The sequence below is a fragment of the Thunnus albacares genome, chromosome 24 (assembly GCF_914725855.1).
Source record: "Thunnus albacares chromosome 24, fThuAlb1.1, whole genome shotgun sequence".
Taxonomy (NCBI): domain Eukaryota; kingdom Metazoa; phylum Chordata; class Actinopteri; order Scombriformes; family Scombridae; genus Thunnus; species Thunnus albacares.
The window spans coordinates 20,509,995-20,524,957 of record NC_058129.1 but is presented as its reverse complement, the minus strand read 5'-3'; the positions used below and the strand labels follow the sequence as shown (position 1 = coordinate 20,524,957).

The 14,963-nt window shown below is 41.0% G+C and overlaps 1 protein-coding gene across 1 annotated transcript in view; it reads left to right on the top strand.

Annotated features, from left to right (window-relative positions):
• Window positions 1-14,963, top strand: part of fmnl2b (formin-like 2b) — a 36,696-nt gene that overhangs the window by 10,067 nt on the left and 11,666 nt on the right. The window contains 15 exon segments of the mRNA XM_044345375.1: window positions 1,224-1,300; window positions 1,384-1,467; window positions 2,836-2,979; window positions 3,055-3,181; window positions 5,154-5,230; window positions 8,483-8,576; window positions 8,710-8,784; window positions 9,026-9,136; window positions 9,300-9,449; window positions 9,524-9,625; window positions 9,852-10,072; window positions 10,583-10,692; window positions 11,151-11,197; window positions 11,199-11,340; window positions 14,787-14,807. Of these exon segments, the coding sequence (XP_044201310.1) occupies window positions 1,224-1,300; window positions 1,384-1,467; window positions 2,836-2,979; window positions 3,055-3,181; window positions 5,154-5,230; window positions 8,483-8,576; window positions 8,710-8,784; window positions 9,026-9,136; window positions 9,300-9,449; window positions 9,524-9,625; window positions 9,852-10,072; window positions 10,583-10,692; window positions 11,151-11,197; window positions 11,199-11,340; window positions 14,787-14,807 (1,582 nt within the window).

The window sequence follows — 14,963 nt, the reverse complement described above, 5'->3', positions numbered from 1 at the left end:
GTTATTAACCCGTCTGTCTGTCTGTTATTAACCCGTCTGTCTGTCTGTCTGTCTGTTATTAACCCGTCTGTCTGTCTGTCTGTCTGTCATTAACCCGTCTGTCTGTCTGTCTGTCTGTTATTAACCCGTCTGTCTGTCTGTCTGTCTGTCTGTCATTAACCCGTCTGTCTGTCTGTCTGTCATTAACCTGTCTGTCTGTCTGTCTGTCATTAACCCGTCTGTCTGTCTGTCTGTCTGTCATTAACCCGTCTGTCTGTCTGTCATTAACCCGTCTGTCTGTCTGTCTGTCATTAACCCGTCTGTCTGTCTGTCATTAACCTGTCTGTCTGTCTGTCATTAAACCGTCTGTCTGTCTGTCTGTTATTAACCCGTCTGTCTGTCTGTCTGTCTGTTATTAACCCGTCTGTCTGTCTGTCTGTCTGTCATTAACCCGTCTGTCTGTCTGTCTGTCATTAACCTGTCTGTCTGTCTGTCTGTCATTAACCCGTCTGTCTGTCTGTCTGTCTGTCATTAACCCGTCTGTCTGTCTGTCATTAACCCGTCTGTCTGTCTGTCTGTCATTAACCCGTCTGTCTGTCTGTCATTAACCTGTCTATCTGTCTGTCTGTCTGTCATTAAACCGTCTGTCTGTCTGTCATTAAACCGTCTGTCTGTCTGTCTGTTATTAACCCGTCTGTCTGTCTGTCATTAACCTGTCTATCTGTCTGTCTGTCATTAACCTGTCTATCTGTCTGTCTGTCTGTCATTAACCTGTCTATCTGTCTGTCTGTCTGTCATTAAACCGTCTGTCTGTCTGTCATTAAACCGTCTGTCTGTCTGTCTGTTATTAACCTGTCTGTCTGTCTGTCTGTTATTAACCCGTCTGTCTGTCTGTCATTAACCCGTCTGTCTGTCTGTCTGTCATTAACCCGTCTGTCTGTCTGTCATTAACCTGTCTATCTGTCTGTCTGTTATTAACCCGTCTGTCTGTCTGTCTGTCATTAACCTGTCTATCTGTCTGTCTGTTATTAACCCGTCTGTCTGTCTGTCTGTCATTAACCTGTCTATCTGTCTGTCTGTTATTAACCCGTCTGTCTGTCTGTCTGTCATTAACCTGTCTATCTGTCTGTCTGTTATTAACCCGTCTGTCTGTCTGTCTGTCATTAACCTGTCTATCTGTCTGTCTGTTATTAACCCGTCTGTCTGTCTGTCTGTCATTAACCTGTCTATCTGTCTGTCTGCAGAAGTTCAGGAGGAGGGTCCAGGAGTCGACTCAGATGCTCAGAGAACTTGAGATTTCTCTTCGCACTAATCACATCGGGTACCTGTCTGTCTGTCTGTCTGTCTGTCTGTCTGTCTGTCTGACCACTAGTTTCTGTCTCTGACCTGTTTATCTCTCTGCAGGTGGGTCAGAGAGTTTCTGAATGAGGAGAATCGAGGTCTGGATGTTCTGGTTGAGTATTTGTCCTTCGCTCAGTACGCTGTCACGTAAGTCTGGAGTTCCACACAAACAGCTCTTTATACAGACGTAGCCGAAATCATTGCATTTTACTAAAATAATGCACCATTTGCCCTGAACAGTGTTGAAATTAAAAGTTCTTTTATTATCAATGCATGTTTCTGTTTGGTTTGCAGTGGAACAAAACAAAAAAGTTGCGAAAATAACTGAATTCATGTTTATTCTACAAAGACATTCTAAAATAGCCTGGACAAAATTATTGGTACCCTTTAGAAGTTGTAAGAAATAATTGATTTTTAGTAATACTTTAAGTAGACTATTGAGTTTTAATTAGTATCACAGGTGTTTTCTCATGCTGCCAATTTAAAATGAGCAAATTACTCACTCGGCTGTGGGGTGGCTGTGGATCAGGATGTAGACTGGATTGTCCACTAATCAGAAGATATAAAAGTTCAATACAGATCTAAGCTGATCTTCAAGTTCAAGATACAATAGTTTCAAGTCTCACCATCCATCACTGTCTGAATGAAAATGGGCTCCATGGTAGAAGACCAAGGAAGACCCCACACAAAAAAGCCAGACTGGACATTGCCAAAATGTCTTAGTCGCAGGTCATGGGTCTTCCAGCAAGATAATGAACCCAAACATAAATCAAAAAGCACCTAAGAGTGGATTAGAAGAAAACATTGTACCACTCTGAAGTGGTCTGCTATGAGTCCTGATCTGAATCCCATTAAACATCTGTGGAAAGAGCTGAAACTTGCAGTTGGGAGACGACAGCCATCAAACCAATGAGAACTGGAGCAATTTGATCAAGAAGAGTCTGAACTACCAGTGAAGAAGAGTAGAAACCTTATTCAGAGTTACAGAAAGAGCTTGACTACAGTTATTGCCTCCAAAGGCTGAGCTACAAAATATTATATATATATAAGTTAAGGGTACCATGGTATTTTTGGCCATTTTCATTTGTTTTATTGTATTATATATGTTAAGTTGTAAATCAAAAGCAAAGTTTCAGTTTTATTCAATGTGAAATAAAGAATGATGGATACCAGATACTTCTGTCAGTTTCAACTTAATGCAGAGAAAATTTTTCTTTTTTTAAAAAAAGGTGAAAGGGTACCAATATTTTTGGCCACGTCTGTATATATACATACTGTACATCTACAGAGATCTCTACACATGTGTTAATTTATTTTTATTTTAGTTTTCTCTCAATCGTTTGCATTGTACAGCACCTTGTAACTCTGGTTTTGAAAGGCACTTTATAAATAAAGTTTACTTATTTACATGTATACATACATCTACAGGTCTTTACACACGTAAAGATCTAGTTCATTATTCTGTGAAAGGTGTAGTTTCCATGTTCCAGATGTGGGTTAATATTGTGTGTGCAGGTTTGATGGTGAGCAGTCAGAGGCTGGAGGAGAGGTGTCATCCATCGACTCTCCCTGGAGTCGATCCATAGAGGATCTCCATGGTGACTGTAGCCTCCCATCCCCGTCCTCCTCTGCCCCCAGAGCAGCACGACACTCCATCAGGTAACAACTAAAATAAACCAGAACTCACAAGATGATCTTCATGCAGATCTCTGATGATATTTTCTTTGTTTCTAGTTCAACGCTAGTGACTCGCTCCAACACGCTGCCGAGTCGTCGCACTCTGAAGAATTCACGACTCGTCTGCAAGAAAGATGATGTCCATGTATGCGTCATGTGTCTCCGAGCCATTATGAACTACCAGGTCAGACTTTACCATCATTCTGTATATGCCTTAGGGCAGCAGTTCTCGCCATGAGGTCTGGGGACCCCAGGGTTCCTTGAGGTTGTTCCATGGGGTCCCCAGAAAAATTGAGAATATTTTAATTTCATTCTTATTTCATTGACTAGAAGTTAGCCCAATGAGATAATGTATAAGAGTGACTATTCTGTTCATAGGTTTCACACTCTTCACTGTTAATCTGCCAATCTACAGTATAGACAGTCATGGAACAACTAAATCTTATCAGATCAGGATCAAATATGGGTCCATGGCCTGATGTGCATTAATTAGGGGGCCCTTGACACTAAAAAGGTCGAGAACCACTGCCTTAGGGCACATATCACAGTAGGACATGGAAATAGAGTTATTTAAGTGTATAAATCCAATCAAACTGCTATTAAATCTGTTAAAATGGGCAAAATTTAGAAATGTTTTAAAGGTTTTCTGAAGAGATCTTGTCCATTTCTTATATTAGACTATAGTTTCCTGTTACACTCTGATCTGGGTTAATCATTGTGAAACCATGACTAACAGTTGATTGAACAGTAAGAAGAATAGGGTGATGAGTGGCACTGCTCGTGTTGCAACCTACAGCCTGTGGGAGCAAACAAGCTGTTGTTGTTTTATGTTGTTTTTATGTCATGTTCTGCAACTTTTGACATCTTCTTTATGTGACATTGTACTTGACTGTTTTCTTGTGTCCAACCACACAAAAGACTTTGACCTGGGTAGTTTTGTTTAAGACCAGAGACAATGGATGGATGATTGTTTGCACTTGTCTACACCCATCATTTGGATGGGAAAAAAGCCAACACCACAGAACGAGGCTATGGATACTTAACTAGGACTTCATTCTCTTGTTCAGTGACAGATTAAGATTTAGTGACAATACAGATGTTATTGTGAAAAAGGCTCAGCAGAATCTGTACTGTCTTCATAAACTAAACTCTTTTGGAGTCGATCAGAGAATATTGACAACATTTTATTCCTTTTTTATCAAAAGTGTTTTAATATTATCATTAATATTTTCTCTATCTACTGGTTTACTTTCCTTACTTGTCAAAAGGACAAGAACTGACTGCAATGTGTTGTTACTCTCAGCTCTAAAATTATTGGCAAAACACAAAGACCAGTACAGCTTAGTAATGTACAAGTCCTCAAGAAAGCAGAAAAGATAATAAACCATCCAACACGTCTTCTATGACTACTTTAACCTGTTGCCATCAGGAATGTGTTTTAGATCACCTGCATGTAAAACAAACAGAAGGAAGGTTTTCTTCCAGAAGTCATTACAATTGTGAACAGCCACAGTACAGGAAATGGTCAATTTACCTCATGTACAGACCGATAAATTCATGCACTCATGCTTTGATTCTTTTGTGCCTTTGTGTTGTTGGATGTTGTTGGCCAGCTGTAGACCAGCCACTGCCATTAATTCTTGTGTGTTTAAATTCTTTCTGACATTGTCATATCTGTAGTTTTTAGATTTTTTACATGAGTGTGAGTGAATTTTATATATGTACTTGTTTGCAAACATGCTTGCCTCAAATTGACCCTTGAGCGATGAATTAAGTATTTTTTTAAATTACTTTAATTGAATTGGAAAAAAAGATCTTCATGTTCTTCAAACTTTTTAAGAAATGTCATTTATCCTGATGTTTGTTCAAATACAGCACTTCATTTAAAACCAGAATCATATGTTTTCTGCCCTCTCTAACAACAAAGAAATAAACCCCTTTTATGAATAATGTTTCAGTTAAGAGATGGGTTTACACAAAAATGATCAGTTATTATATATATTCTATTATATTACTAACATTCAAGATCACGTTAGACATTAGAGATCTAAAAGACACAAGATGGTGTACCTGATTCGTACAACAGTGTCTTTTTAATCTTCTTCTGTACTTACATCAATTTGACTGATGTTCCTCTCTGTCCTTCTCTTCCTCAGTATGGTTTCAACATGGTTATGTCTCATCCTCACGCTGTCAATGAAATCGCCCTGAGTCTCAACAACAGGAATCCCAGGTCAGTAATACGCACCAAAACACAGTTTGAACTAAAGACTATTCTTTAAAATTCTAATAAAATTCTTTAAAACTACAAACTATACCATAAAATACTAACTACACTAACTACTTACTATACCATAAAATACATAACATACATAACATAACTACAAACTATACTATATAATATAAACTAACTACTAGAGTATAATTTACAACCAAAGTTAAAATCACTACAAACTACAAGTAAAAACTACAAGTCGTTACTCCTGAGACACTAAAATCTACTACAAAACAACAAACTACAACTGAAAAACTAAAAACTACAGAACAAGAACCTTTAACTGTTTGTCTACCTGTCTCTCTACCACTCTGTCTACCTGTCTCTCTATCATTCTGTCTACCTGTCTCTCTATCACTCTGTCTACCTGTCTCTCTACCACTCTGTCTACCTGTCTCTCTATCATTCTGTCTACCTGTCTCTCTACCACTCTGTCTACCTGTCTCTCTATCATTCTGTCTACCTGTCTCTCTATCATTCTGTCTTCCTGTCTCTCTATCATTCTGTCTACCTGTCTCTCTACCGCTCTGTCTACCTGTCTCTCTACCGCTCTGTCTACCTGTCTCTCTATCATTCTGTCTACCTGTCTCTCTACCGCTCTGTCTACCTGTCTCTCTATCATTCTGTCTACCTGTCTCTCTACCGCTCTGTCTACCTGTCTCTCTATCATTCTGTCTACCTGTCTCTCTATCATTCTGTCTACCTGTCTCTCTACCGCTCTGTCTACCTGTCTCTCTATCATTCTGTCTACCTGTCTCTCTACCGTTCTGTCTACCTGTCTCTCTACCGCTCTGTCTACCTGTCTCTCTATCATTCTGTCTTCCTGTCTCTCTATCATTCTGTCTACCTGTCTCTCTACCATTCTGTCTTCCTGTCTCTCTATCATTCTGTCTACCTGTCTCTCTACCGCTCTGTCTACCTGTCTCTCTACCGCTCTGTCTACCTGTCTCTCTATCATTCTGTCTACCTGTCTCTCTACCGCTCTGTCTACCTGTCTCTCTATCATTCTGTCTACCTGTCTCTCTACCGCTCTGTCTACCTGTCTCTCTATCATTCTGTCTACCTGTCTCTCTATCATTCTGTCTACCTGTCTCTCTACCGCTCTGTCTACCTGTCTCTCTATCATTCTGTCTACCTGTCTCTCTACCGTTCTGTCTACCTGTCTCTCTACCGCTCTGTCTACCTGTCTCTCTATCATTCTGTCTACCTGTCTCTCTATCATTCTGTCTACCTGTCTCTCTACCATTCTGTCTTCCTGTCTCTCTATCATTCTGTCTACCTGTCTCTCTACCGCTCTGTCTACCTGTCTCTCTACCGCTCTGTCTACCTGTCTCTCTATCATTCTGTCTACCTGTCTCTCTACCGCTCTGTCTACCTGTCTCTCTATCATTCTGTCTACCTGTCTCTCTACCGCTCTGTCTACCTGTCTCTCTATCATTCTGTCTACCTGTCTCTCTATCATTCTGTCTACCTGTCTCTCTACCGCTCTGTCTACCTGTCTCTCTATCATTCTGTCTACCTGTCTCTCTACCGTTCTGTCTACCTGTCTCTCTACCGCTCTGTCTACCTGTCTCTCTACCGCTCTGTCTACCTGTCTCTCTACCACTCTGTCTACCTGTCTCTCTACCGCTCTGTCTACCTGTCTCTCTACCACTCTGTCTACCTGTCTCTCTACCATTCTGTCTACCTGTCTCTCTATCATTCTGTCTACCTGTCTCTCTTCCTGTCTCTCTACCACTCTGTCTACCTGTCTCTCTATCATTCTGTCTACCTGTCTCTCTTCCTGTCTCTCTACCATTCTGTCTACCTGTCTCTCTTCCTGTCTCTCTATCATTCTGTCTACCTGTCTCTCAACCATTCTGTCTACCTGTCTCTCTACCATTCTGTCTACCTGTCTCTCTACCACTCTGTCTACCTGTCTCTCTATCATTCTGTCTACCTGTCTCTCTACCACTCTGTCTACCTGTCTCTCTATCATTCTGTCTACCTGTCTCTCTACCGCTCTGTCTACCTGTCTCTCTACCGCTCTGTCTACCTGTCTCTCTACCACTCTGTCTACCTGTCTCTCTATCATTCTGTCTACCTGTCTCTCTACCGTTCTGTCTACCTGTCTCTCTATCATTCTGTCTACCTGTCTCTCTACCACTCTGTCTACCTGTCTCTCTATCATTCTGTCTACCTGTCTCTCTACCACTCTGTCTACCTGTCTCTCTATCATTCTGTCTACCTGTCTCTCTATCATTCTGTCTACCTGTCTCTCTACCACTCTGTCTACCTGTCTCTCTATCATTCTGTCTACCTGTCTCTCTATCATTCTGTCTACCTGTCTCTCTACCACTCTGTCTACCTGTCTCTCTATCATTCTGTCTACCTGTCTCTCTACCGTTCTGTCTACCTGTCTCTCTGCCGTTCTGTCTACCTGTCTCTCTGCCACTCTGTCTACCTGTCTCTCTATCATTCTGTCTACCTGTCTCTCTACCATTCTGTCTACCTGTCTCTCTATCATTCTGTCTACCTGTCTCTCTTCCTGTCTCTCTATCATTCTGTCTACCTGTCTCTCTACCGTTCTGTCTACCTGTCTCTCTGCCGTTCTGTCTACCTGTCTCTCTGCCACTCTGTCTACCTGTCTCTCTATCATTCTGTCTACCTGTCTCTCTACCATTCTATCTACCTGTCTCTCTATCATTCTGTCTACCTGTCTCTCTACCACTCTGTCTACCTGTCTCTCTATCATTCTGTCTACCTGTCTCTCTACCACTCTGTCTACCTGTCTCTCTATCATTCTGTCTACCTGTCTCTCTATCATTCTGTCTACCTGTCTCTCTGCCACTCTGTCTACCTGTCTCTCTACCGTTCTGTCTACCTGTCTCTCTATCATTCTGTCTACCTGTCTCTCTTCCTGTCTCTCTACTGTTCTATCTACCTGTCTCTCTATCATTCTGTCTACCTGTCTCTCTACCACTCTGTCTACCTGTCTCTCTATCATTCTGTCTACCTGTCTCTCTACCACTCTGTCTACCTGTCTCTCTATCATTCTGTCTACCTGTCTCTCTACCACTCTGTCTACCTGTCTCTCTACCACTCTGTCTACCTGTCTCTCTACCATTCTGTCTACCTGTCTCTCTTCCTGTCTCTCTATCATTCTGTCTACCTGTCTCTCTACCACTCCGTCTACCTGTCTCTCTACTTGTCTGTCTCTCACATCCTCAGGACGAAGGCTCTGGTGTTGGAGTTGTTGGCGGCGGTGTGTTTGGTCAGAGGAGGACATGAGATCATCCTGTCTGCCTTCGACAACTTTAAAACTGTAAACACACACACACACACCTGTATTGTTTACACAGTCTGATCCTGGCAGGAAGAATCAATGACGTATTAGATGCTCAGTTAGTTAATTGATTGATTACTTCATTGGTTATTGATGGATTGATCTCTTCCAGGTGTGTTCAGAGTCGATGCGATTCGAGAAGTTGATGGAACATTTCAAGAATGAAGACGACAACATCGACTTCTTGGTACAGTAGATTAAAATGATCTAAACTAACTTATATTGAGAACAATAATGCAACTCTTTCACCGCATAAACAATCTTAACTTATTGAACTTTAACTGAACCTCACTAATATGAGCACAACTCACTTGAATGTAACAACAGTGATGTGTGAGTGAGTCATCATGAAGACACATTAAAATAGAAAACATCAGCAGGTCACTAAGTGACTATTTCTTGTCCGTTGCCATGGAAACGGTTGCCAGGTGGCCTGTATGCAGTTCATTAACATCGTGGTTCACTCAGTGGAAGATATGAACTTCAGAGTCCATCTGCAGTACGACTTCACCAAACTTAACCTGGATGAACACCTGGAGGTAACACACACTTACACACTAACACACACTCCAGCTCTGCCAGTCACAGGACTTCTGATGTCATCACATTAGCGTCACCTGTCCTCCACATTCAAACGTCCCAAACTTTATTAACACAACAAGACTGTTGACCTGTTCACCTACCCCACCTGTCTCACCTCAGAGGCTGAAGCACACAGAGAGCGACAGGCTGCAGGTGCAGATTCAAGCATACCTGGACAACGTGTTCGACGTTGGAACGCTGCTGGAGGACGCTGAGACCAAAACTGCTGCTTTGGAGAGAGTGGAGGAGCTGGAGGAGAACCTGACCACGGTAAGACAGACAGGTGGAGAGAGAGACAGGTAGTCAGACAGATAGGTGTGATACTAATCTGTCTTTCTGCTCAGATGTCGGAGCGTCTCCTGGACGTGGAGAACGAAGCGATGCTGAAGATTGTTGAACTGGAGAAACAGCTGATGCAAACCAACAAGGAGCTGGACAATCTCCGGGTCAGTGCTGTTAATGTGGAAACCATCCAAACATTTAGTCACAGTGGAGACAGAACATCACTGTCACACCTGACAACTCCACTACAGACTATCATAAAAAGTATTTAGTGATTTGTAATGGATGAATTTGAACCTTCAATTTCACAAAAAACTTCTTCAAACTTCAAAAATTCTTGAATTATTCCGTACCCTCAGTAACTCTAATAAACACCTGTTACCTGTGCAGGAGGTGTATGCGAGTGCCAACACACAGGTGCACACCTTGCGGCGGATGGTTCGGGAGAAGGACCAGACGATCCGGCGTCAGAGTCGTCTGGAGCGTCAGGCCCACGAGGCCCAGCAGGCCGGGGGCCCTGGAGCTCCTCAGCCCCAGAGAGGAGAGGGTGACGGGGGGGTGGCTGACTCCGCCTCTCCTTCTCCTCCTCCCTGCCCCAACCTCTCCCCCAGGTAGGAAATTTGATGGATCAGCTGATGCATCAATGGGGTTTAGATTAGAAGTTGGACCATCACTAAAGGTGGAGGCTGCAGTCAGTTTACATTCATGAAGCAAACATCTCAAAGCTGCAACATAAACCTCGTCTCTGCTGATCATCTACACACGATGTTCTGGCATTTCTCTGGTGAAAACGCTTGAGTCACACATCATTTATGGGTGGATCATGACATGAATACATTTGTTTTGTGCAAAGTTGTAAATCCTCCTGCAGTGGTGTTCCCTTGCACCATAGATGCCATAGTTGTTATATTTTGTTAGGATGTTTCTTCAACACCTGTCTGTGAGCGTCACATTAAATATTAAATATCTTTAAACATTCATGATCCCAGAGACACCAACTTTAAACTATTTGCTCAAAATAAGAAAAAACATTGGTTCAAAATAAGTGTTTACCAGAGTTACAGTTACCAATGACAGAGTGATTGATTTCAGTTGATATCCTGATCAATTCCACCCCACAGCCCTGAGACTGTAGCCTATCACAGCATGGGACCAGGGATGGGCGGAGCTCCGGATATGCCAGTCCCGCCCCCTCCTCCTCCTCCACCTCCAATGCTGGGAACCAGTGAGTGTGAGTTCCACCAATCAGAAAGCTGATCTGATTATACTGATACATAAAAGATAAAGTAGGTTTGATCAATAACTGCAATGAGAGAGCGAAAAGCTTAAAAAATCACTAACTGATATGTACTGAGAAGTAAAATCGGTGAAGTATAAATACCATACCCCAAGTAAAGGTATAATAAAGTATGATAAGTATAATACAGTTTAATAAGTAGAGGTATAATAAAGTATGATAAGTATAATAAAGTATAATAAGTATAAGTATAATAAAGTATAATAAGTACAAGTATAATAAAGTATAATAAGTGTATGTATAATAAAGTTTAATAAGTAAAGGTATAATAATGTACAATAAGTATAGGTATAATCAAGCATAAGTAATAAGTAAGTAATAAAGTGTAATGTTGTGTTTGACAAGAAACAGTCACACCTTTTTAATTCTTCTTCTTCTTCTCTTCTTTAAAGTGTCAAATGGGCCATACCCTGCACCTCCCCCCCCTGCTCCTCCTCCTCCCCCCCCCTCCCCCTCCTCCCCCCTGTCGGACCAGTGAGCTCTCCTCCTCCATCCCCATGCCCCCCCCTCCTCCCCCTGTGGCCCCCCCTCTGCCGGGGTCGGGGGGGTCTCCCACCGTCATCTTTACCTCCGGACTGGCAGGTGAGACAATTTCAGTGATGCTATACTTAAAGGACAGGGACTACTTTATACAGGTAATTGTACATCTGAGTGGATAAAAATGACCTGTGGAGTTCCCCAAGGCTCCATTCTGGGGTCTCTTATGTTCTACATCTACATGATCCCACTGGCTCAGATTATGGAAAACAACAAAATATGTTATTATAATTATGCAGATGACACAAAATTTACATAACCATATCACCAGAGGACTATGGTCCAATACAAGCACTGAGTAAGTGTATTGAACAAATCAAGGATCAGATGTGCCAGAATTTTTCTTCAATTAAACAAAGATAAAACTGAGGAAATTGTTTTTGAAGCCGATAAAAAGTCAGCACTCAGCTTCAATCAGTAATATTAAAAACCGCAGTCAGCCTACTATCATCTAAAGAATATATAAAGGATTAAAAGACTCAGCAGGATTTGGAAAAACCCGTCCATGTATGTATGTTCAGTAGACTCAAGTAGGCTCATCTGTTTGTTTGTTTGTTTTGTTTGTTTTGGTATCAATGTTTGTTACTATAACAAAGTCTTTACCCGGCGATCATGTTAGGGAATATGTTCTTCAGGTTTGTAGTGGTGATCTGGGCTCTGGTGATCCTCTGGGACTGTTTCTTTTTGATCGCACTACTTGCCTCGTGAGTTTGGCCAAATCATTCACAGTGGTGTTCCATCAACGCAGCTAAAGAAAGCTGTGCTTACTTGAAAAAGTCTGGCTAGAATAAACGTCAATTTTCACTTGAGGCTCAAGCTGTTCCACTAACACAGCTTAGCCGTGTCTAGTAAACGCTAAGTCTAGCCAGACTGGAATAAGATTGCAGTATGCATATGCACATATGTACATAAGCAGCCCAGAACAGTCGATTGTCGAAAAGACGATATTACATTTCAAAAAGAAGAGAAAACTAGAGCGGTGTTCTTCTCCACAACAGAACAAACCTGCTGATGAAACTATATGAAGAATATAAAGGAGTTTTCACCAAAAAGGGCAAAACTGCTGTAATTAACAAGGTGAAGGAGATGAGTTGGCACAAAATTGATGTCAGATTAAATGTAAACCTGTAGGTGGGTAGTGATGGTCTAAAGGTTAGAGGAGTGAATCACCAGAAGGTTGATGGTTCAATCCCTGCATCCGGCTTGATGAGTCTGGGTGGTGAAAGTGAAGAGCAGAGCTTGTCCCTGTTCATGGTTTTATCTTTATTTGTTAATAAATGAGCGTTCAGATCAGTGACTGTGGTTATATTATCACTCGGCTACATAATATCAGATGTATGTTTAAAATTATGGTGTCAACTTAAGAAAACCAACTTACCAACGTTATAATTCTCTTTGACACATTTTCTCTTTCATAAAATGTCCGTTAACAAGCGTCAATGAAAGTTAAACATTAAGTTGCAGATAAAGAAACTGGAGAAGGATATAAATACAGTGAAAGCCACTTATAATGATCATGTCTGTCGCTATAAGCAGATGATTATTACAACCTTTTCTTTTTCTTTATTTCTCATGCAGAATACCTAACATCTGATTGACATTTGTATATTTATTACCCTACATGAATATAGAGGTACTGAATTTTATTGACTGTTTCAAACACAGTGTGCACATTTTAGAAGCAGCAGGTTCTGACTTTTGCCAGCGACAAGTTCCTTCTTTTCCCGGCGGCAGAACAGGCGAAGCGAGCGGTGAATTTTGCTTAAATTTCTTCTCCCCTTTTAATTTTCATAATCTTCAAGGAGACTTTATTTAATTTTCTTTTTGTTTTCACAGCTTGAACAAAATGAGTGAATGAATAAATAAATAACCTCAAAATAACGCTGGCACACTTTTATTTCTTAAATTATAAATGCTGATCTTTTAAATAAAAGGGTCCAGTCCAATACAGAAGTGATCATGAATAAAATGGGGATTTTCTGTATTTTTGTAAAAGTCCCTCATAGTTCTTCTATTTTATGTTTCCGAACATGGACAAATGATGCGAGTACAAAAAGACACTTGATGGAACCGTCTTTTGAGAGTCTGTTTCCATCTGTCGGACATTTTTTGACATGCAGCTGAGTTAAGCTTGACCGTTAACCTGCCATAGAGCAGCTGATTAACAGATCAACATTAACAGATTAACTGATTTAACTGATGTGTCATTTCCACCCATCTGTCATATTTGGAGCAGTATGTAACTTGTCCAGTGAGGCTAAATAAGACTCTGGACCAGTGATTTGGAAATGTGGAGGGTGCTTATGTGCCCAGATGTCGCCCCTCACTAGGATAGTTTTATCATAACATCAACCATCTCTTGCAAAAGTACCATCAGAAACTAAAAAGGACGAAAACCGTTGTTAAACACATTCAGGCTTGGACAAATGACTCAGTCGAAGAGCTGGGGGGTTGTTTTGATGCCACTGAATGGGACTTATTCCTCAATGACCAGGTCTCCTGTAATAATCCTGAACTTTTAACCTACACTATCACCAGTAATCTCAACTTCTGTGTTGACTCTATCATCAAAAAAAAAAGTCAGAATCTACCCCAATAACAAACACTGTCAATAAATGGGTCAATAAAAGACTAAAACACAATTTAAATTGAAAGAAAATATAGCTTTTCTGGAGGGAGACTTGGAGAAGGAAATAAGATGCATGGTTAAGAAAGCAAAAACAGACTACGAAGACAAGGTTGAGGAGAAGCTGAGGAATGGAAATGTAAGAGATGCTTGGAGGAGGAAGGAAACACAAAGCAGCCTCTCGATGTGATGACCCTGTTAGCCTTTCAAATGATCTGCACGTTTTATTCTAGATTTGATGAATGTGACTATGCAGGAATTACACCTGCCCCTGTGATATTAGAGGAAAAGGAAGTCATATCGATCCTGTAATCAGTCAGCGTCAGTAGGACGAAGGAGCTGTGTCTGGGAGGTAGAATGGGAGCAGGCAGCATAGGGTCCGTCTTCAAACCCGCTATCATGAAGGGGCAAGAAGTGGAGCAGGTCGCTCACTTTCAGTATCTGGGAACAATCAGTGACAATAAACTCATCTTTTACATCAATGCAGACCGTGGTCTACAGTAACTGTTGTCAACCTTTTTGCACCAATACACATCAGGCTGCAGACCTCTATTTGATAAGATGGAGTCTCGGGGATCCCCATCTAATAAAATGTAGTTATTCCATAACTGTCTATACTGTGGATTGGAAAATTAAAAGAATAGTCATTCTTATACATTCTCTCATTGTGTTTACTTCTAGTCAATGAAATACTGTATGTACATTACTTTATATATGCAGTATATATATGTTTTACACATATACAGTATACATATATATTATTATATATACGTACAGTACATGTATATATACACACAGTGTATACGTGTATATGATATAGTTTGATGTCACTAACCTGTTGTCTGTTCTCTTGTTCTGCTCACAGAGGGCCCCCTCAAGTTATTTTGTACGTTATTATTATGTATTCTGTACATAAACATCTTTATAGTCCTCCATCATCATCTTCATCATCACCTCCATAACCCCCATCTTCATCTTCCATCATCATCCTCCTACATCATCTCTATCACCTCCATCTTCATCCTCCATCACCTCCATCACC